At 42.8% G+C, this 21659-nt stretch overlaps 2 protein-coding genes across 3 annotated transcripts in view; one reads left to right on the top strand and one right to left on the bottom strand.

The window, feature by feature from the left end:
• BLNK (B cell linker) overlaps nucleotides 1-14699 on the bottom strand; it is a 77954-nt gene extending 63255 nt beyond the window's left edge. For both annotated transcript variants that reach the window (XM_081268314.1, XM_081268313.1), the window contains exon 1: nucleotides 14554-14699. In XM_081268314.1, the coding sequence (XP_081124440.1) occupies nucleotides 14554-14600 (47 nt within the window). In that variant the 5' untranslated portion in view covers nucleotides 14601-14699. The remainder of the gene's footprint in view (nucleotides 1-14553) is intronic.
• Nucleotides 1-21659, top strand: part of DNTT (DNA nucleotidylexotransferase) — a 201764-nt gene that overhangs the window by 112809 nt on the left and 67296 nt on the right. The window contains exon 4 of the mRNA XM_081268312.1: nucleotides 8182-8269. Within this exon, the coding sequence (XP_081124438.1) occupies nucleotides 8182-8269 (88 nt within the window). The remainder of the gene's footprint in view (nucleotides 1-8181; nucleotides 8270-21659) is intronic.

Consider the following 21659-nt stretch of genomic DNA (forward strand, 5'->3'; position numbering starts at 1 on the left):
CCCATGACAGTGAGATGTGAGGTGCCAAAAGCTATGGAATGACATTAGGAGTGCCATTTGTCAGCTGGGTAGGAGGAGGAGTTTGTGGCCACCAGGCTGAGAGCTCTCAAAGAGGATATTGCTGGGACAAATTTGTACTGGCTGTATTCAGACCTGAGACAAGAAAAACAATAGTGATTTTGATCCTGTCTTCATTTAAATTTCAATATTTAGCTTATCATGAATTTATTATTATTATTTTGGTGAAAATATTATTTACCTTGATCTACTTACTTTTTTTTTCAGTCTCCCCCTTAAAGCTCAATGTCATGATTTGTTGTTTTATGAAAGACATTTATTTGTCTTATTTATTCCTTAAACATTTAGTAAATGCACATCTGGGACACACTTATTTGTCTTATTTATTCTACAAATATTTAGTAAGTCACATTCCAGGATAAAGACCCAAACTGAACACAAGCCCTGCCTTCTGTCAATCAGGACAGAGATCCTTCTCGCCATCTTATCACCTGACAAAATCCTTCTGGCCTATGCAAAATGAGACAAAGACAAAAAGAGATTGGGGAGGGGGGTTCTAATTTCTATTGAAAGACGAAATCTTCAGCTACCAACCCATCACTTTGAAACAGAAGGCCACTTTTTGACTGTATGGTTATTAGCACATGGTGGGATACCTCCATGACCAGCATCCGCCTCCCTCCTTCCACAGTCTGGTCCGGTTCTAGCCCTGGTTTCCTGGGGCCCACTTCCTCCAACTTGGCAGTCCTGTGGCCTTGTTGGGGTTATAATTAGATTTGCAAATTCAGCACCCAGGCTGCTTCCTTCTACAGAGTGAGCTCATGGTGGAGCTGTCACAAAAGTTTCAATAGCCCCTTCTACAGTGTGATAACCTGAGAAAGCCCCCCAAGGTTGAGTTAGTGCCCCCACCCCACTCTTCAGATGCCGACACAGGTCTACTGAGTACATGATGCCATTTCAGACCATCTAGCTTTGAAATCCAAACTCCTAATTTTGCCTTTAATTAAAGTGGTCATAGAAATTAATAAGTGACAGAGAATTCAGGAAAATTATGCACGAACCTCCTCCTGTCCCAACAGAGAAAATCATATTCCAGGGAAATTTGGCAATTGCTCCAAGGTTAATTTCATGGAAGATTCCCCATCTCTTTTCATTGTATCCTGCTCCTTCCCTTTCCATATCTGGTCTGAATCTCTTGGTAGAAGATAAGCTTTCCCATGGCAGAGAGGTGCCTCCAACCGTCCTTGGCCACAGCCCAGAGCCACGATTATAGCACAAGCCCTATAAGCCATTGTTGAAAGACTGCCTTGCACAGACTAGTAGACAGACTTGGAGAACCAACCATAAATGCTGAACGCAGCATTTATGGAGCGTATATTATGTGCCAGATGTCACATACATCATCTCACTAAGCTCTCACAACCTCCCCATGGGATAGGTCCTATTATTATCCCATTTTTTTAGTGGTAATAAAATTCTTAACTATGTTTCACTAGGATTAAGTATATCCACACTGTTGTGGTTATCCCCATTTTTATAAATGAGAACATTTGGCTCAGAGAGGTTATGTGATTTGTCTTGTCCTACAGCTGGTAGACCACAGAGCTGGTGTTCCAAGTCAGTTGTGACTCCAGAGCCCATTCGCCCAGCCCTCTCTGGACGTGCACACTGCCTTGTTTTAACTTGGCGCCTCATCAGGGCAGGTGACTAACTTCACCACAGGTCTCTCTGGTCACCTTCCTCTCTGTCCCAGGAGATGGCATCCAGTCCTTCTATCCGTACAGAGGTCTTGTTGGGGACACAGGTGATCCCCACCCCTGCCCTGCCCTGCTATTGATTCCCAAGGTCAGACTTCTTGTTAGAGGGAACATGGGCTCTTCCAGCCAGTTTCAGTCTTTAGGAGAAAAAAAGAAAAGGGACAGATGGGGACGGGGGAGGGGTCAAGAGAGAAGATGATGCACTCAGGTGGCCGAAGGGAATAGGTAGGGACTTTCTGGGTCTGGAACATGCTCAGAAGTAGAGTATGTTTATCTCGACACCTAGTCAGAATGGCCATCTGAGAGTGCCTGGGAAGAGCAGCTGTCCACCTCAGGCGAGCATCTCTCTGCCAGCACCCTCTCTCACTAACAGCCTGTGAACCACAGAAAGTAATTTGCAAGTTTCTCCAGGAGGTCACACCCTACCATTTCTTTCTTTCTTGCCAAGATCTGCAAATATATGGTGTTAGGGTTGGCATGTCTGGACCGTTGAGCTGGGTTATAAGCAGGCAGAAATCGGGCTGACCTGGCACAGTCAGGACTACAATGATTCCACTAATACTCTCTATCTTAAAAAAAAAAAATCCTGGTCCCATTTACCTTGAAGGAGGCAGCTAGGCATGGGACAGCCACACTGAAACTGATGAAATGAAAGGAAACTATGCTACAGACCAGATGTTGTGTTTGGAAGAGACTCCCGAGGGCAAGCTGTTTAATTTTGTCTCTCTGTTAGACTCTGATGGGCTCATTGTTCTACAAGGTATGGACAGTTGATTTTTTTTTTTTTCTGTAATGGGGATTGAGTCCAGGGGTACTTTACCACTGAGCTGCTTCCCCAACCCTTTTTAATTTTTAATTTTTTATTTTGAGACACAGTCTTGCTAAGTTGCTAAGGGCCCTGCTAAGTTGCTCAGGCTGATCTTGAACTTGTGATCCTCCTGCCTTGGCCTCCCAAGTCGCTGTGATTAGAGATGTGCACCATTATGCCTGGCTGACAGTTGGAATTTTGATATACTCACAGTATCTCCTCTACCAGCATCAAAATCACTATGCAAAACCCATGTTCCTAAACCAAAACAGCTGCCAATAAAAGTCAGTGGCAAAAAAAAAAAAATCTAATTCCATTTCAAAAAATTCTGAAAAATTGTAGAAAATACTATGTTTAAGAATTCAAACATATCCTTTAAAAAATTAACTTCATAATTAATGGGTAAAAAGAATCTTGGTTGTGCCTACCTGGTACCATATAGTATTGTCATCTGCTTGTCCAGCCATCTATTTCTGCAGCTAAAAGCATAGATATTTTCAGGAAAAGAATGATTTTGAGGGATGCTTTTGCCCTGTATATTGAAAATATTTGACCCAGTTAAATTCTTCTTCCTGGGATCTGAGTTAAAAAACGGTATTGAGAATATCTTATGTGTAGGGGTCGGGGTAAAAGTAAAACTTCCAATTCTTAAAAGGCATCTAGAAATATGTATCAAGAATACATATTAAGATAAACTTTAAAACAATATCTAATTGGTCAAAGGAAAATATCACAGGCCCTTCAAATACACTATTTTACATTAAATAAGCTAAGAAGTTTCATTATCAGTTTTAATGGTGATAAAACACACAAAGTATAAAATTCAACCATTTCTATGTGTACAATTCAGTATCATTTAGTAAATTGGCAAAGTTGCACAACTACCACCAATATCTAGTTCTAGAACATTTTCATCATCCTAAAAGGAAATCTCTTACTCAGAGAGTAGGAATTAGCAATTTTAAAGCATTTTTTTTTTCAATTTGCTTTTGAGGTATTGTATATGAATAGCTTTTTTAAACTCTTTTTAAAAATTTATTTATTTTTGGTCCCGTGGATCAGACCTGGGACCTTGCACATGCCAGACATGTGACTTACCACTAAGCTACATCCCCAAGTCAGGTTTTAACCATTTTAAGATGTTGTTGACTGCATTCACCCTAAAAAGTAGCTTTGGGTATGTCAGGCTCAATCACTAGGGATTGGCTTGGAAACTGTAATGATCTTTGAACGCACTATGAAATAAGTCCTTCTACTGCAAAGAGGACCTTGACCCTGAACAGGCTGTAAAGACAAAATAATCACATATCTGTAGAGTCCAATTTCCCTGCGTTTTGGTATTGGGAGTCCCATTTTCTTTCTCGGGAGTATATTTGTCATGTTTGTATTTGATTCTATTGTCATTATTTGCACGAAAATAAAATGACTCTTCCCTAGTATGTTCAGTACCAAGTATAGCATTAACCTACTTTTTGTGCTTAAAAAATTATTCTTCACCCTGCATCTTTTTACACTTTGAACCAGGTAAAGTTGTCAAGTGGTAGGGGCAGGTAGAGCACAGGAGGAATTTCGTCCTGTGTTTGAGCTCAAATTCTCTATTTCAAGCACCCTTGGGCACAGCCTCCCCCTGGGGAACTCCACTTACTTAGGTGTGGTCACTGGCTTCTGACCTTTCCTTCTTTCTCACCACCTTCTTGAACAATGTTCCATTCATCCAGCCAACAATGTTGATTAAACCCTCCTCTGTGTGGGAGGTGGAGAGGATGGCTCTGTGGCCCCTGGGGTCTAAGCTGGCTGTGGATAAATGATTCCTGTGCTGGGGACAGATAATGACTTGACTCCTTAACCTGTTCCACTTGGGAGCTGGATTTGAACCAGAATCCTGAGACACTACCAATGGAGAGGCATGAGGGAAGTTGAGGCTGGGGGATAATTTTCGGAATGGGACGTTCACTGTCCATTTTACATATTTACAGATACAGTGTCCCTATTATTTATGCTATATATTATTAGTATACATTTTTATTTCCCTTTCCCAGATTAAAAAAAAAAAAAGACTAAAGAGGATTATGACCTTCCCAAAGACTATGAGCTAGTTAATTGCAAAGCAAGAATTTAAATCCTGTTCTGTTTGAGTCCAAAGTTCATCTTTCCAGTACAACAAAAACACCTTCCCAGGATGCCTGCTAAATGATACCACATTGGTGTTGCCTGCTCAGTCTCTCTGTAAAGCCAGCTCTGCTCTTTGTAATTATAACTTGCTCTCGGATGACAGGAACTACTGTGGGAGCATTCTTTGAAAAACATATAGTAGTTTCCTGAGTCAGCGTGGAATTCAAGTTTGGGCCTGGAAGCATGCAATAACCTGAAATACTGACAGCATGAAACTCAGGTTTCTGACTCATAAGTTAGCTGCCTTTTAGTTAAAAGAAAAAAGTCCAGGAAAAGTACAGAACACTGACTAAGCTGGAATGGTATATTGGCCATAAAATTATATACATGGTATACATGGCCACCTCTTCTTCCTCCTCATAAGCAGAGAGGAGGTGTACCTCTAGGGTTGCCTTTGATGGTCTGATCTTGAACAGAGGCTTCACCTCTCTGACCTCAGTTTTCCTAGCTGAGGAATAGAAGGCTGGAGAGATGTCCTCTCAGGTCCTTGCAAGGTGATCAATTATGCTTTTCCATCATGCCATGTCTCTACACATGGCAAGGTAAACAGGCATGGCCACTCATGGACACTGTGGCTCATCATTTCTAGGGTCTCATGTAAAAAGAAAATGCAGACCTCTTGTTTGAAATTATAAGGCAAAAATTTCAGGACAGCATCAGCAGAGCATTACACTAAGCACAGAACCCTTCTGTATGCATGGCCACTCACCAGGAAGCTCAGAGGCCTGGCTGTGTGTTCCCTGCCTTGTGTGAAGGAATTAAATCTGGGGCAGCTGGAGCCCCCAGCAGTGCTGCTGGGAGGCAGGGGTGCTCCTGGGGTAATGAGATCCTTCTTCAGGGAAGTGGTCAACAGAGAAGAGCAGCCCAGCAAGGGGACACTGCATGTCCATTAAACTGGCTACCTTGCCTTGCTTTTGAAGTAAGCATTGATCCAACCATGTTGGACTCAGGGTCATGGTCTGTTTAGGAGGCCCAGATCACAGTGCTGTAAAAGAGTTGTGCAAATATCATTAAAACATAAGCTGTCAGGTGTGGCTGCCAGTGGACTCCCTTTTAGAAGGGAGGTGAAGGCAAAACAGGCAGGAGAGGGTGGGTCAACTGAGCAAAATCAGGGGCCTATGGGAGGAACTCTTAGGAGGCTGATAGCCTCAGCTGTGGAAAAAGGTATGGAGAGGAAGGAGGCAGAAAGGGAGACGAGCTTGCTCACTGATGGATGGGGAACTGGGACAGAAACATGAATATGCTGGTGAAGACACACAACCAGGAGGTGGGAATCCCTGAGAGGTTTCTATCACAGCCAGCATCTCTGAGTCCCCACCAGCCAACAAGAGCCTGCCAGCCTACAACAGTGTCATCACACTTCAGGGTCCCCCCTCCCCTGATCTGGAGGAAGCACAGGGATGGGGCTAGAATTCCATCCCATCAGCATTTCTAACCCCTAATTGTGTGCTTGGTCCCTGGGGTCTAGGAAGCACAGTGGGGACATGGAATGAGAATAGCAAGGCTGTCCCTGAGAGCTTAAACATCAAAAGGAGAGAAATAAGGTCGCCTTAAAGAAGAAGAGTGGCCCCCCAAGAGCAGTAGATGGTGGCTTGCAGGGGCTGAGAGGAGAGGGGCCTGGGGTAATAGTGTAATAAGCACAGAGTTTCAGTTTTATAAAATGAAAAAGACCCTGAAGATGAATGGTGGTGATGGTTGCCTGACATTATGAACGTACTGAATGCTACCGAGCCATACACTTACAGTTGGTTAAAGGGTAAATTTAATGTTTTATGTAAATTGTTGCAATAAAAAGAAATAGAAAACAAGCAAAAATAACAAGGAGACAATTGGGTGTTATCATAAATCCAGGACGCAGGTGTCTGGCTGGGAAGCAGTATCCGTGCCTCTGATACCATCCTACATGGAGTCTTGGTGAAGTGGAATTAAAAATTTCCCATGGGCTCTGTAGTGGGTCAAGGGCCCCAAGGCCACATGAGCTTGGAGGCAGAATCTAGAATCAGCCACCAACGGGGAGCAAGTGACATCTCAACAGAGAGTGGTCCCCAACAGCCAGGATCCCTCTCAGGCACCTCCTCTCCTAAAAGCATCAGAGAAGCCATTTCCTGAGATCTGGATAAGATCGAAGGCAATTTAAAGAGTCATTTTTTAGAAGGAAAAGATAGAACTACTTAATAATAGAGTTGGAATAAACTCTTAAAAAGATTGCACCCTCAGAACCCACCCACCAGTTTGAAAAATCTCCACCCCTGGCCATAGAGAGGCGATCTTGGCTGATGGATGAGTCACACCACATCTGGGTCTCAGACACCGCTGCAGGGTGTTTAATTTTGACTAAGAAGATGTTAAAAGATATCAAAAGCATACCATTTCTCCTGCACCTCTTGCTTTGTCTTTTCCTTTTTTTTTATTGAGACATATGTATATTTCTGGGATAAAAGTATGATCATTCCATATAGGTATATAGCATATAATGACAAAATCAGTGTAATAAACATTTCTATCTCCTTGAACATTAATCATTTCTATGTGTTGGGAACTTCCAGGTTCTCCTAGTTACTTTGAAATATATTACAGATTGTTGTGGTCTAGTTACCCTACGAGGCTATAGAACACAGTACTAATTCCTTCTATGTAACTGAGATAGTCTCTCGCTATCCTGCTCCCCATACCCCCTGAGTTCAGTGACCACTCTTTCACTCTGTTCTTCTATGAGATCAATTTTTTAGTTTCCACAAATGAGTGAAAGCATATAGTATTCATCTTTCTGTGCCTGGCTTATTTTACTTAACACAATGTCTTCCAGTTCCACCACTTTGGCACAAATAACATGATTTCATCTTTTTAATGGATGACTAATACTCCATTATATGCATCCATGTGTGTGTGTGTGTGTGTGTGTGTGTGTGTGTGTGTGTGTGTGTATCTCCAGAATCAGCCACCAGCCTGGAGCATCTATCTAACTTTTGAACAGAGAGCACACACCACATTCTTTATCCATTCACCTCCTGGTGGACATTTTGGCTGATTCCATATAATCTTGGCTATTTGAATGGTGCTGCAGTAACCATGGAGTGCATCTCTTTGATACGTGATTTAACTTCCCTTGACTCTGCGCCCACTAGTGAAACTGTCTGACTAAATGGGAGTACACAAGGAATGTCCATATGTTTCCATAGTTGCCGTACTAATTTATGCTACAAAACAGCATAAAAGTTCCCCTTTTTCTGCATCCTTGGCAGCATTTATTTGTTGTCTATTTGATAATGGTCATTCTAATGAGGGTGAGGCAACATCTCATTGTAGTTTCCATTTGCATTTTCTTGGTGATTAGTGATACTGAGCACTTTTTCATATTTTTTTTTTGGCTATTTGTATCTTTTTGATAAATGTCTGTTTGGGTCATTTGCTTTTGTCTTTATCCAGGGTCTCCAAGTACTAGTATCCCTGGACCTCAGGACAGCATATTCTGCTCCAGAACAAGCGCAGTGCACCCACTTCTGCAAGAATTTGGGTATGGGAGACCCACCGCCCTTGGATGTCTTTATAACTGCTACCAACTAATCTGCTTCTGTCCTAACTTTCAGGATTTCCACTCAATGTTGACTCAGTCTACTTATAAAAGTAGAAACAGAGACCTTTCAATCCAGACTCATGTCTGGAAATCTTCCTGCTCTCATTTCTCTGACTAGGAGAGAATGATCCATACCTCAATGGTGCATGAAGCTCATGAAATTTATTTTTTTTATTTTTATCATTTAAAATTAACAAAAACAACTCATTGATATTTAAGCCCAAGAACCTCTAGCCTTTTCCCTTGGCAACTTCTCCCCTAAATCTCTCAGACAGAAAAAAAAAAATCTTCTGTGAGCAGAGGCCACACCAATTGCCAAGACGTCTATCATATAGTCTACATATTAAATACTCATTGTTACTCTAAACTTCTTGTTCTAGAGATAATTCATTCCACTTGTTTGGAGTCCAGGTTTCTGAGGGGTGGCACAATTTACATTTTGGACCAGATAATTCTTTGTTGTGTCTACACTCACTAAGGGGATCGTCAATTAGACTATCTAGAAATATTACTGCTCTCTGCCTACTAGATGTCAATAACCCCCAACTGTGAACAAAATAACCCCTGGGGGCAAAATTGTCCCAGATGGAGAAGCTCTAAAAGATAATTAAGTTTTGGGTGAGGCCAAGGAGAGGCTACGTCTATGCATTTTCTTTCTTTCTTTCTTTCTTTTGGTATTGGGGATTGAATTTAGGGGCACATGAGGACTGAGCCACATCCCCAGCTCTATTTTATATATTTTTTTAGAGACAGGGTCTCACTGAGTTGCTTAGCACCTTGCTTTTGCTGAGACTGGCTTTGAACTCTCAATCCTCCTGCCTCAGCCTCCCGAGAGGCTGGGATTACAGGCGTGCACCACCACCGGCTATGTCTATGCATTTTATTAAAAAGCCAAAGAAAGCCATCAAGTGCCTCAATTTCCCTCTAAAAAGCCCTCATTTAACCTCTCTCCCTTTCCCCCCTTGCACATGTTCTTTAACAGATTCCTTGATGTCATTATAAGAGGCCACAGTAAGGTCTCCTTTAAAAATCAGCTAAGTGGCCGGACACGGTGGTGCATGCCTGTAAACCCAGGTACTTGGGAGACTGAAGCAGGAGGATATCAAGTTTGAGGTCAGCCTCAGCAACCTGGCGAGGTAGGTCCTAAGCAAATTAGTGAGACTCTGTCTCAAAATGAAAAATAAAAAGGGCTGGGGGTATGGCTCAGTGATTAAGAACCCTGGGTTTAATCCCCAGCACCAAAAAAGGGGATGGGGGAGAAAGAGAGGGAGGGAGGGAGAGAGAAAGCCAAATGAGTAAATTCTCCATGTAGTCAGTGGAGTTAATCATCTGTGGGGAAAACCCAAGAGACTATGAATGTGTGCCTCAAGCATTCAGTACCAGCCTCCTCCAATCTCTAATTGATCTAGGGGCAGGGCTGGAATGCAATTGTAGCTCAACTCTTGGCAACCTAACCTAATTAATTATATCCCAACCCTTTTGGAGATGGTTTGCATGAAGAGGAAGGAGCTGTTCCAACGTAGCACACATCAGTGGTTGGATCAGGACAGAGGGTGTCTCAGACACACAGACATGTTTTAGTGTTTTCCAACCATACTTATGCACAAATGGGTGAGAGGGTCGCCTGAGTTTTCTTGGCCGATGACCCTGAAGTCCACACTCACTAAGTAAATTTCTGATAATGTATCTCCTTCTCCCACAAGAAGAAAGGATCCTTGTCCAGTTGCTCCGAACATTCCATTCATCATTGTGACACAAAACAGTCAGTTGGGTAGATTCTCAGTGGACATGAGGCTGGTAGGTAGTGTGAGGTGAATGGGAAGCCAGGCTGCCTGGGGTGGGGTGGGCTGTCCATCTCTACCATCGGGTGCTGTGGCTCCTGTTCGCATTCCCTGCCCTGCCTGCTGCTCCAGCTAAGGGGGAAATGGATCCATAATGGGAGGAGGAGAAGAGATGACAAACAACCACTCACAATGGGTGGGCTGAGGTCCTGGCTCTTGGGTTCCCTTTCTTTTTACTTCTCGTACTGACCCAGTGATATCAATTATGCTGGGTACTTTGGCCCATGTCATCCTACTTTGTCTTCATAATAAGCCTGAGGAAGATAGGCCTAATCTCACTTGACAAGTGGGGAAACTGGGGCGTGCTAAATGGCTTCTTCAGGACCCATGGCTAGTAACCGACCACTGGAATCAACCCTTTTGGACTGTACTTGAATCTTCCTTCCAAATTAATGAAGTATCTCCAGGGGGTCATGGGATAAAATGGTAACCTTAGAGACTATAACATACCTAATATATCTCTGTGCTGCAAGGATCGCATAGCGTCAGAGAGGAGAGGGATTTGGGGGATTGTTTGATCCAAACTCCTCATTTTGTAGAGGAATTTGGACCAGACAAACATAGGGACCTAGAAGAGAAGAGAATATGTCCAGGATCATGTGGGAGAGAAGAACACAGAAGTGCCAAAAAGGAAAGACTCTGGGGCGTGGTAGGTGAGTGGGCTTGGGTGAAAGTGCAGAGAGAAGCAGAGGGGAGGATGAGTCAGAGTTAGAGTCGATCATGAAACCATGACAGAAACAGGAAGGACCAGGGAGGGAGCTAGTGATGGAGAGGTTAAAAGAAGTTGAATTTGTTTCTGAAGAATTGAACTTGAGAAGTCAAGGAACTGGGAACTCCAGTTGAAAACTCTAAGACCTGAGAAGAGGAAAACATATCCCAGCAACCGACAAATCTCAGGGCGAGCACTCTAGCACCAAGACCCAGGCACCCATGGCAGGACTCTGTCATGCTCAACAGTTTTACCGGCCGCTTAGATGACAGCTGAGAGAGGGATATCTGTCATGTCTATAATCCATGCAAAGCAAAATACCACAGATGGTCACAGAATCAATAGACAAAATAGTCAGAAAGAAGAAATGAAACTAGCACCAACTTTATCAGGAATCAATGTAAAATCCACTGTTCATGTTCAGAAAATCAACTGCACAGAATTAATAAGAGTAACAATGGTAATAATATTAATAGCTGTTATTCTTAAATTCAATAATTGCCATGTGCCAGGAATACTGTGTCATTGCTTCACTAGACTACTTAATCCTTATAATAGTCCCGTGACATTTATACTGTTATTATCATCTTTACCTTACAGGTAGGTGAGGGAGGCCCAAAGTCATAAACACCTTGATTTGTCTATCTGAAAAACCACTATACTTTTTATCCAATAAGATGAGGATTGGGGAAATCTGATTTGACCATGCTTGTGTCAAAGACCTTTTCTACTTGTAAAATAAGCAAGTATGTGTGAGTGCGTGTGTGCTACAAAAAAAAAAAAAAAAAAAAAAAAAAAAAAACAAGCACAAATGATGAGCAAATTTGGAAGTTATACAAATGGAAAATTTCCCCTTCAAATTGGTTTCTCGAAATTGAAAAGAATGAATTTGAATGTGCTTCAGGGTTGTAAAATTTGAAATGTTCACCTAGAAGTGTAAAATTTTTAAGATCATAAGAACAATGTTTACTGTGGAAGAATCGAGAACCCAGAAGGGTTTCTAATGATATCACCACCTTATAAAATGCAAGAGAAAACCACAGCTAAGAATCCACTAGAAGATCCTGAGAGTCTGTGAACTCCCCCTCACATGGGAGCCCACCTCACGTTGTGCTTTGGTGGAAGCAAACATCTTTGTGGTCATGCCAAGCTCCCTTGCCCATCTCAACTCCTCTACACAGACACTCGAGGTGAGAGCTCACCCCAGCCTTCCATATGGGAACTTTTCCTTTCTCCTTCATCTCAAGAATCCTCTACTTCCCTTCTAATCCTACCTGCCCTCTTTTCCTTGGTTCACTCTGTTTTTCTCCTGGTCACTCCTTTTGCCTCCATTCTCATTTCAGACCTGGAAATATACCCCGTGGGCCAGGGTCCTCCCCAACCAGGTAGAAGACCCAGATCCTAACTGTGAAGGGCTGTTCCTCTGCCAATTCCAGGCTAATTGCTCTTAATTGTTGTCTTAAAAACTCCAATTCTTCAGTTTTTTTGGCTAAGAATTTGAGCAGATTCCAATATAACTTTAACAAGCATAAGAGCATAAACATAGCTGTCTATGTATATTGTCAGCTGGTGCCAAATAATTGCACAGTAGGTGATCTTCTGAATCAGTCTTAACCCAGGAAAAAGAGAAGACACAAGTCCTAGGGGGCATGTGTTCCATCTATCTATTCCTCACCGGGTCATACAATTACAGGAAAGATCTAGGATGATGTTTTGAGTCCCTTGTGTTTACAGTTTCATTTCTTTGGAAAGTTCCACGTCGACGGTGCATGTTTTATGAAAACAGGCCTATGCTGTTAAGACAACTTAGTAACCAAGTGGGGGGAAAGCTACTTTTCTCTCAGCAGCTGAGTGTAGTGTATGATTATCCACCATATAATTTTGGTTTTCTGTCCTCTAATCTATGGTTTCATACTGCCTATCAGCTACTCTGTGATCAAGCTGGACTTTGTCCCAGAGGGAGGGATCATAAAATGATTTACCTTCTATTGCCTTTCTTTATTTAGATTCCATGAGGATTTCCTGAAAGAATTAACAAGGCTTAGTGTAGCTTCAGGTTGTGGAATATGTCTGAAAATACACTTTGGAACCCTCTTACTCCTTGGAGATGGTGCCTTGTTAGTTTTTTCTTTCCTATCTTACCCACCTCTCCTCTTTCCCTTCTCACTGCTGTGCCCAGGTCCAGGCCTGCAGTTCTAGATGCTTGGATTACTTGAGTCTCCCCCACCCCTGCAGCATCCCTGCCTCCAGGTTCCTCAGTCTGATCCCTCCTGCTACCCCCATCCCAAGCCTGAAGGCATGACGTCTCCAACAATACAGCAGCAGGCTCTCCAGCTCCGTGACTAGAACCTTCACAGTAAGTTCCCAGCTGTCCCCACCCTACACATCCAACCTTATTAGGACCTTCTGGCTCCACACATCCCACTCTCCAGCCTCTGCTGAGCAGAAGACTCTCCTCACCATCCCACAAATGGGCCATACTTGTGTCAGCTTCTGCATTTCCACCCTCCCAGCCTGTCACTTTCTCCCTGCTCTACTCTGGTCCGTCTCTCAAATCCCAGCTCTTGACATGTCTTGTCCATGGAAATCTCTCCACTCTCCAATTCTCTTCTCTGCTCATGGCATCCCTTACTACTTCCATTGTGTTACCTCCCTCCCTTGGGGGAACAGCTACCGAGACCAAAGACCCAAGGCAGCTGGGGCACCTCCTCCTTGTCCCCCAGCAGCGCTGATGGCTCCATGCTCTCAACAGCAGCTCTCAGCATGGAAATAACGGCTGCCCTGCTGAAGCTGCCTGCTCATTGCAGATCACAGAGGATCTTGACCGGCCTCTTATCAAGCCCCAACCAGGTAGAAGACCCAGATCCTAACTGTGAAGGGCTGTTCCTCTGCCAATTCCAGGCTAATTGCTCTTAATTGTTGTCTTAAAAACTCCAATTCTTCAGTTTCTAATTATTTTTGAGAACTCATCTGCTACCCATGTCACACCACCCCATGGGAAACTGAAGCTCTGGTGTGCAGGTGGGACGAAGCACACTTCCGCCCATTTCAAAGTTCCAATTTCCACAAGCCATGATGTCATTATAGTAAGCCAAAAAGAAAATCTTCGAAATCAAATTTTGGGAAGTTGCCTTTTCCATATCTCCTTGACTTATGCCCTTAGGCCACTTCTGGTTTATTCTAAGTGTTTTGTTTTGTTTTTACAAAACCATTGTGACAATATCATGAGGGCAGATAAAGTCCCCCCAATAAACTTGTGATGAATATACATGAAATAAATGACAGTAAAGCTAAATATATACACATGATTACAACTATCCTGAAAAATTCAGTAGTAATCCACAGTGAAGCCGGTGCAGACTCAGTTTAGACATACTCTGCATTAGCAAAGTCTGTTGCATTCTGAAAGCTGAACTTTGGTAGAATCTGAGCCGTTGGTTTTTTTCTGTTTCATTGTCTCTCCTTATATTTATCACTGGCAAAAGCCAGAGCTAGAGCAAGCCGACTTGCTCCTACACATGTCTTTTAAAGCCCAGTTTGCCTCCCCATAGTAGTTGCCACCCACTGCCTTCAAAGTAGCAGAGTATTCCAGGGTTTCAGGATTTCTGAGAAGCTATAAGATCACTGGGATGGGGAGGTGGAGGTGCGGTAAGTACCAGATGAGAAAATCTTACCTCAGCTTCTGACTGGCTGGGACAGTTATCTTATTAAGCTTGTCCATTCTTTTGGATGAGGGACACGAGTTGCCAACCCGTGGTAATGTCAGCAGTTCCTGGCCCTCCTAGGGAGCAGCATGGTAAGCCTCTGATCTCAGGGCTTCAGTCACTGGATCTGACTTCTGAGAGTGCAGGCTGCTGGCAAACACCCCTGCACTAGGGAGAAGTAAAACTTGCTGGAGCACATAGTCAAGTTTCATGTTTCTATGTAATCATGTGACCTGGGGAGCCAGCCAGCCAGCTTGGCTGATTACTCCACGTTGTGTAAACTTTGATAGCGAAACCTTTTGGCCATGCAGATTTCTTTCCAGCTGCTTTCTTTTAAAATCAGGGTTGTTACCAGGTTGGGACAATGCTGCTGGCTGGTCACTACTTCCTGTTTGTCCCACATACATGTAGTCCCCAATTTTAGCAGGTGTCCGGCTGTCAGCAGAACTTCCTTGGCTCAAGAAAGAACTTAGAATAATCAATTCCATCTGAATGTCTTTTGGGGACTTCCTGAACATTTGCATCAAGTTATGGATAAGCCTTTTCCATTTATAGAACTATGACATGAAAAGGGGACTTTTATAGCACTGTTCCTCCAAATGTCTATCAGGGTGGCAGAGATACCATAGCAAGAGTTTACTCAGAAAGTCAGAGTCTCTCTTTTCCTGGGGTTCTATTTAAAATGGGATGGGCAATTCTTGATGCAAGATCATTTGAAGGGGTGACCTGGGCCAGGGAAGATGATTTCCATTATAAATGGTGTGTCCTCCTTATCAACTGGTGGATTTCAGAGCTCCCCTGGTGATAGATAGCCTGGTGCTCTCAAATAAAACCAGGATGTACTCATCTATTTCCCAAAACTGCAATTCCAACATCAGGAGGATGTCCTCTTAAAAGCAGTGTCACGGGGCTGGGGATGTGGCTCAAGCGGTAGCGCGCTCGCCTGGCATGCGTGCGGCCCAGGTTCGATTCTCAGCACCACATACAAACAAAGATGTTGTGTCCGCCAATAACTAAAAAATAAATATTTAAAAAATTCTCTCTCTCTCTTTCTTTCCCTCTCTCACTCTCTCTTAAAAAAAAAAAAAAGCAGTGTCACCCCATTCCCTGCCTTTGTCCTATTCTTACCCACCGCTTATGTTATCCTTTCATCAGACCCAGCGGCATGCCAGACAAGGGGCATCCCAAGTACTGACAGGTGGGGCAAGGCGGAGGGAACCCTACCTGCTATGGCCTTGGCCGAACCCACCCAGGAAGCTCTACTTCCCTCCTGGAAGACTTCACAATTCCTCTGCCTGATCTGAAAAATCAGGCTTATCTGTCATTGAAAGAGCAGAAGGCAAAGTTAGGGTCAAGGAGAATGACAACAAGAAGGGCTCTTCCTTTTGTCCCTGGGCATACTTCCCTGCAGCAAACAGGGACGCCCTGGTCACCTCTATGAAGGAAAATACAAGTGTGCCATCTCAATCAAGGGGCCAGCCCTCTCCTGGGTTTGAAGAATATACAAGGGGACAAAGAAGAGGGGTCCCAGTTACCTCTCTGTTACAGACTCAAAGTCTGGCTGAAGCAAGATGGAGAAAGAGTAGACAGAAGAGGGGGGGCTGGAGAGGAGGCAAAGGAGGAGGAGGACAAGGAGAAGCAGCCGTGGTAGTGGTAGAAGTGGGTACATAGATGGATTTCTTCTCTCCTGGCCTCCTTTTTGCACAGAGATCCTATAGTTCTCCAGGTAACCTTGATTATTTACAGTCATGAACTGCATGTCAATTTCTGGTTCTACCAGATGTGGAAGGGTAGGGACTGTCTGCCTGGCCAGGCCAACAAGAGAGCAGACAATCTTCATGAGAAAAATGCAAGCCCTTTGTTTCCTCTGATGGTTTATTTCCCCCAGTCCAGCAGCTTGATTTTCTTGCAGTATATTCTAAAAGAGCTCCAGACCAATGCTATTCCTTTCCCACAGCATTTAGCTGAAAGAAACAAGGAAATCAATATGGTCAAGGCACACACATTGTCATCAAAGACCAGGAAAGCTGGGCTTCACTAAAGGGATGGTAACACTCAGCTCACTTCTTCTACAGTATTGTAAAGTGCACCCATTGGCCCCTTGACTTTTGTCCCCACTAAACAATTCTCTTCAGCACCTGGGTTGGCAACTTCTTATTTCCCCAGAGAAAAAGACAGGTGCAAGGGTCACACTTCTGCTTTTTCTTTTTACAGCCACTTGTCTTTCTTCTTTTTACTGTATTTAGTCTGACATGATGAAAATGAGAGTCTGCTTTTCCAGACTGGACATTTTGCCCCGGGTGGTGTGTGGTGTAACCACCTGGTGTTCCAGGCCTTCCACAATAGCTCTACACCTGGAACTGGCTTACCAGGAAGTTCAGTGCAAGTGTGGAAAGGAACACTTGGTGACTTATAAATGAGGTGAGACCACAGCCTGCTTCTCTAGCACATGTGGAACAGCACACCATGATAAACATTCCGACCTGATCTACAGGCACAATGGATGAGGAAATTAGTATATCAGAAGATTGACAGATGACAAATGGACACTTCCAACCTGAAATAAAATATAAGGTGTAATCACTCTGGAAACAATTGGGATTATTCCAGTAAATTTGATAACATATCTATGACCCTGTATAGATCATAAATGTGAGTGTTCCTAATAATGTAGGCCAAGGTCATGTGCACAAATTTTCATAGAAGCACTGTTCTAGAAGAAAAAAAAAGTCTTGGAAGTAACCCAATTTTCCCTCAAAAGAAAAATAAATAATTGTGGCATAGTCACATAATGGAGTACTACTCAACAGTAAAAATTGGTGAACTTCATATATATCACTATGGATAAATAATAATTTGAGGAGAAAAGACAAACTAAAGAAGCTTAGGTAGTATGATTTCATTCACATTAAGGTTAGAGATATATAAAACAAAATGTTATTTAGGATACACACATATGCAGCAAAACCAACAAAGAGAATAATAAATGTAAAAGTCAGATGTGTGGTTATCTTAGAATGGGATTGGAGTGAAGGGGCACATAGGGTTTCCAAACAATGGCAGTGGCCTATGTCTTATGTTGAATGGTGGGCATAAATGTTCATTTTAATGTTTTTATATCTCACCCATATTGTAGGTATTTATTTAAAAAGTAAATATTTAATAAAAAGAAAACATGGCTTAGGATTATTGGGGAAAACCAAAATAGCATGCCTAAATCTAAGTCAACTCTGTGAGATGACAAGGCTTTGACAGATGACAGATTATCCTGGAGCTTGTCAAGATCGAACCAGATCACTCTTGGGTTCTTTCCCTCGCATCTCTGGAGGAAAACTACAACATATGCTATCGAATGCTCCTGTGTTTCCTTTACTATGCTGACATTTATTTTACGTCCTCAGCAAGGATAAGTCACTGATCCACAGTTATGCCACTTGTCAATGGAAGAACTGGGATTCAGACCCCCCAAGTCTGTCTCCACAGTCTAAGCTGCTAATCACAGGGCTCTGCCATTGCAAGAGAGAGCTTTGGTGAGGGCCTTGCCCTGACATTGACCTTGGGTGAGTCACTTAGTCTCCCTGACTTCAACTTCTCACTTTTAGAACATAGGAGCAGGGACTCAGGAGGACTTGGGCTCCTTTTGACTTGGAATCTGAACATTGCCAAAGTAACCGGCAATTCTTTAGCACTAGCCAAAACTCTGAGTTTCCAGAAAAGAAGTCTTTGATTCTCTTTATGAGACTGCTTCCTATGGAGGGGACGGGTGGCTGTGGCAATTACAAAAATTTGGAGGTTTTCCTAGTTCTCACTGGGATGGGGAGGTCAGTCCCAGTTCAACCTATATGCTCTGCTATAACCACCCATCGATTGCTGTTCCCCAGCAGGACCAGTTTAAACAAACTGCAAAAGGAAGAAGGCACTATGTGGTGTTGGTACTACTCAGTCTGCTCCTATGCAGAACCATCATCTACTCTCGTGATGTTCAGCCTGACAACAACCCTGTGGGGGTTACTATTATCATTCTTATTTAAAGATAGTCTGAGCCTCAGGAAGGTGACACGATTTACATCCACCCAGTTTTCCTGACCCATCAGCTGGGGTCCCTAACCCCCAAGTCATTCATTCTCTTTTCCTTTCTGGTGCCCCTTTCTTGGGAAGGGGTAGGGGGCGCATTCTGCAGCAACAGCAGCCCAGTTGCTCTCTGACACAGGAAAATGGAGCAGGAGCTTGCCAATGGTCAGGCCCAAGGCTGGTATTCTCAGCTAGTGCCAGCTAAGGGCACCGATGGAAGATACGCTGGGAGGAGGCCAAGGAGCCTGCAAGACAGTGGAGGAAAATAGCAGAAGAGGATCTGGAGACAAACAGAAAAGGAAGTGCGGTTGAGGCTGGTAGCAGTTTGTTCTCCTCTTTTGTGGCAGGAGAGGCAGGAAGGGAGGAAGAAGGAAGCTTGAGCAAATGAGCAAGGGCCCTTTTAAGCTCAAAGTTGTTCTTTCTATGACAGTTTCTATCAGTTCTCTATTTTATCTGTACAGTAAACTTAACATTCTGTCTATCAAACTGGCCTGGAGTAAGCCCTGTATTTTAAGGGAACAATTTAGATGAAAACAGCCTGTACTCACCGCGCTGATCCAAGCCACGTTGAAAAGAATGTTGCAGCAGCCTATTGGGACGGACAGCTCCTGGCCTGTGTGTCTTCTTCATCTCTCCACCACCCTGTGAAATGTTCCTGCCATCACCTGCTCTCCCTCCTTGGCCTCGCCCCTTGCTACTTCAAAGCTAAATCCACCCCCACCCTCAGGTTTCTAACAACAGACCCTTCTGTAGGGCTTTGGAGGCTTTTCTGTTCTTCTAGAACCACTATGGATGCCAGGCACACTCCTAGTGACTGAGACTCCTTGATGATCCATCTTATTCCACACAGATTCCTAGTAGGTGACAATCTCTTTGGTCAGACTGGCCACCAAACCACCATTTTCTCTCATCAGTCATATGACCTAACCACTAATGCAAAACAGCCATCCAGAAACAGGCTACCAGGAGCCCAGGTGGTTCTCAACAGTCAGGCCACCATAAAGCCAAAGAGCAGGAAAGGGTAGAAAGGCAGAGTTCTCTGGCCTAGTAATGGGTACCTCAGAAATAGGGAAACCAAGACAAGGCTCGTGGCTTCCAAGAGTGGAGGCCCTATCCTTCGGGAGAAGTCCTCAAAAGCACAGGATGTGGCTGTTTGTTCCTGTTACCTTTTATCTGATGAAAAAAGTCTCTGGTCTTCCTACTCAAGTAGTCCATGTGGGTTCAGAAGATCCCCAAATAAAAGAAAGACTTGAGCGAATGAGATAGTTCATGTTCTTGGATAGATGATTCAGCATTATAAAGATGTCCATTCTCTCCAATTTACATGAAGTAAAAGTTTAATGTAATCCCAATTGAAATAGCAACAGGACTCTCCCCCTCTGCTCAGGCTGGCACTAGACAAGTGGATTCTAAGTTTCTGTATGAAAATAAACAGGCAAGAAGAGCCATGAAAACCCTGACAAAGAAGATCCAGGGGGTAGAAAGGGCCTCACTCAGCCAGATATTAAAGCACACTGAAGCCTATCTAGTAAAAACAGTATGGTAAAAGTAATAATAATAATAATAAAATAAAATACTACCAAAAAGATAAAACAGTACAGTATGGTGATATTGCTGTGTGGCCAATGGAACTACAGGGAAAATGCAGACATAAATTGGAGAATATAAGGAAACGAAGCCTGTTGTGAGTGTGAATACTTAATGGAGAAAAGACGGGCTTTTTAACAAATAAGAAAATTATAAAGCCATTAGGAAAAAAACAAAAGATCAGATTTGTACCTCAAATCATTTCCCATGGGAAACACCCAATGGATCCAAGATCTAAATATAAGAAGTGAAGAAACCACAGTTAAATTACTTTAAAACCCTAATTATGACTTAAAATCTAGAAGTAATGAAAAAACATTTTGATAAATTTAGCTAAAGAAATAGAGAAGATTTTCATGCAAAAAATACCATCATAAGCAACATCAAAAAATATTGGGTCAACTTAAAAAATTGCAAATAAATAAATAAAATATATAGGGTCTACAAACTGGCAGTAGAGAGTTACATTATATTTTACAATAAAGGCTACTCTTTTTAGTGGATCAGGAGCTCATTAAAGTTGAGAGAGAAATCTAGCCCCGCCGCCCCCCCCCCCCCGCAAAAAAAAAACCCTAGACAAAAAGTGAACAAAAATGGTCTTTAAATGCATGAAAAGATATTCAATCACACTTCTATTAAGAGAGAGATAATTATAACCAGGCTGACGAAATATCTCACATATCAGATTTTGCAGATCTTAAAGCCTGATGATAGAATGTTGTTGAAGCTCTGATGAAACATTTTTTTCCTATTTTCTTTTTTTTATTTATTTTTTTATTGGTTGTTCACAACATTACAAAGCTCTTGACATATCATATTTCATACATTAGATTGAAGTGGGTTATGAACTCCCAATTTTTACCCCAAATGCAGATTGCAGAACCACGTCGGTTACACATCCACAATTTTACATAGTGCCCTATTAGTAAAGGTAGCAGAATGAAACATTTTTTAGAGAGAGAGAGAGAGAGAGAGAATTTTTTGGCAGACACAACATCTTTGTATGTGGTGTTGAGGATTGAACCCAGCGCCGCGCGCATGCCAGGCAAGCACACTGCCACTTAAGCCACATCCCCAGCCCATGAAACACTTTTTTTTTTTTGATAGAAAAAATTCCATTTATTGAATTTTTAAAAATATACTTTTTACCAAAAGCTTTAGGGAAGAGTACAATAAAATCATTCAGTAAAATCTTCCAACCCCAGAACCACATTTATGCATGTCCCATATATGGCTTTATAGGTCTTTTAGTACACAGTACACACCAATCTTGCATGACAGACAGCTGTTCTCAAGTGATGCTACAGATAGAGTTACTCTTCATGTGCAGAGATGAAACTGAAAAAATTAGTGCCTGACTAATAGACCACTCACACTGTTTACAAAGCAATAAATTGTTTTTGTAATTGTTGCTATTG

This window comes from Spermophilus citellus (assembly GCF_964194105.1).
Source record: "Spermophilus citellus genome assembly, chromosome: 15".
NCBI lineage: Eukaryota > Metazoa > Chordata > Mammalia > Rodentia > Sciuridae > Spermophilus > Spermophilus citellus.